General features: G+C 41.5%; 1 protein-coding gene across 3 annotated transcripts in view; it reads right to left on the bottom strand.

Annotated features, from left to right (window-relative positions):
- cabp1b (calcium binding protein 1b) overlaps positions 1 to 1978 on the bottom strand; it is a 21442-nt gene that overhangs the window by 6081 nt on the left and 13383 nt on the right. For 2 of the 3 annotated variants that reach the window (XM_014003776.1, XM_014003779.1), the window contains exons 2-3: positions 767 to 797; positions 526 to 669 (exon numbers count right to left, since the gene is read on the bottom strand). In XM_014003776.1, the coding sequence (XP_013859230.1) occupies positions 526 to 669; positions 767 to 797 (175 nt within the window). Of the gene's footprint in view, positions 1 to 525; positions 670 to 766; positions 798 to 1363; positions 1532 to 1978 lie in introns of all 3 variants that reach the window. The other variant, XM_014003778.1, reaches the window with a different exon arrangement.

The following is a 1978-nucleotide window of genomic DNA, read 5'->3' as shown; positions in this document are numbered from 1 at the left end:
TATATATATATATATATATATATAAAGAAAACTGAACAAATTACAAAAATGTGACCCTAAATAAATATACAGTATAAAAATGTCTATGCAGCACTGGGAGAAGCTAAATTTTAATTTTCTGCGCTCTTAAAGTACACAACAAAATGGATGGTTATTTTTGCATATGTCTCCCTTACAGGGGTTATTACAGTTCATTTAAAGAGGGCTTTTATAGAGACGTTATAAAATATTGTGACACTGGAGTATGGTAATGGCAGCAAACCACTTTGATCGTGGGTCTGTGCTGAGTAAGTGTTAGTTTATGATTCCAGTCAAATTTGTTCAAACTGATGAGTCAATGATTTATCTACAACAGGTAAGATATTTATTTTCACAAAACCCCATTTTACAAGATCCAAACTATCCTGTTAAAGTATTTATTTTCTGACTTTTTGTGCACTGATTGGCATCTGCTTACAGAAAAATAAAGGACAATATATATAAGGACCAAGAAAATAAATAAATAAAAATTGAAGATTTAGTTACGGTTCATGTTGATCTGTTGGCTCAGTTCTATCAGCTCCATCTCTGTCGGCATGTAGCCCATCGTCCTCATGCAGTTCCCCAGGTCTTTACAGCCAATAAATCCATCTTTATCTTTATCAAACTCCTTGAAGGCCTCACGCAGCTCTGTGAGGACAAGAAAATGTGTTAAAAACGTTTCTTGAAAAAGAGTTTTATGGTCACACATTTGGACTTGTTATTTCTGCTAAATAGCCTCACATACCATCCATTTCTTCTGGCCTCAGCTCTCGGTCCTGTGGGGGAGCACAATACAAGGTTAGGATCCAAACTCTGCTGGCGTGTCAGAACTCATGCCGGTACTCCATTAATCCTCACTCAGCGTGTCGCTGGGAGTAATAAAAAAAAGCAACTTCAGACATGAGCCAACATTGTTCTGGTTTAGTTCCAACTTGACAGGAAGAGCTCATCCAATACATTGCAAAGTGATGAAAACATGCCGAGTTCTGGCAATCCATCAAAATCTGGTGTATGGAACAATATGAATGAGAAAACAGCAAAAACACAAAATATTAAAAGAATATTTTTCTTGGATCTCTTTAACATGTGAAAAATTATCTTTGAAGTTTTTAGGCGGAGTTTCCTCAAATGATCATGTGTTTGAGCATCACATTCAGCCTCACAGACACCAGCAGACACTCTTCGGTTGGCATTTAGGCTGCCAAAGAATGCTCCTTCAGTCAAGTTCTCACCGTCCTCTCCGCCTCAGGTTCTGGTTTTACAAAGTGACTGGTTCCGGTCATTAATCGTAAGCTATGCTGAGCTGTCTTGCATGCACATCATATGTTCTGGACTTACGTACAGCCTGCCGGCTCTCAGCGAAGCCCTTGCGTAGAAAGATGCACGCAGGCCCCAGCACGTTGTGCATGGTGGCGCCGTTCTGGGCCAGGGCTACTAGTGGCTCAAGATAGGCCCCCCCAGATCCCCCCTCCTCACAGGACTGCACTGCTTTGTAGTTCTTCTTCTTGTCCTGGAGCAGCAGCCGGAGGGTGAGGGGGGGCAGATGTGGAGGCAGAGGCAAAGACAGAAGGAGGAGGGGGGGAGAGACTGTGTGACTCTAGTTCATCGAGTATAACAAGGAGCCACGTGTAGGAAGTGTGTGTAGGTGGGGTTGGATCGGGGAGTGAGGGGGGATCACTGAGGACAGATCTGTGTCTGACTCTCAGAAAGGTGTGAACTCAGGTTAGTCATATGAAGACAAAACGGTGAGTGTTACTATATGACACAACAACTGATGCCATTTGATGCCTGACCACCACCATCACCCTCTTTTCAGTCATGGTTTCACTTTTCTTACCCTGAAAATAAAATTATTCTTCACTAATAATTGATTTTCTTGGATACTCCTGTTACTCCTTTCTTCATTTTTTGTATCTCTGCTAATTGCTAGCATTGCTAACACAATGAACTACAAATC

The sequence above is a fragment of the Austrofundulus limnaeus genome, unplaced genomic scaffold, assembly GCF_001266775.1.
Source record: "Austrofundulus limnaeus strain Quisiro unplaced genomic scaffold, Austrofundulus_limnaeus-1.0 Scaffold20, whole genome shotgun sequence".
NCBI classification, from domain to species: Eukaryota; Metazoa; Chordata; class Actinopteri; order Cyprinodontiformes; family Rivulidae; genus Austrofundulus; species Austrofundulus limnaeus.
This window is presented reverse-complemented; position numbering and strand designations above follow the sequence as displayed.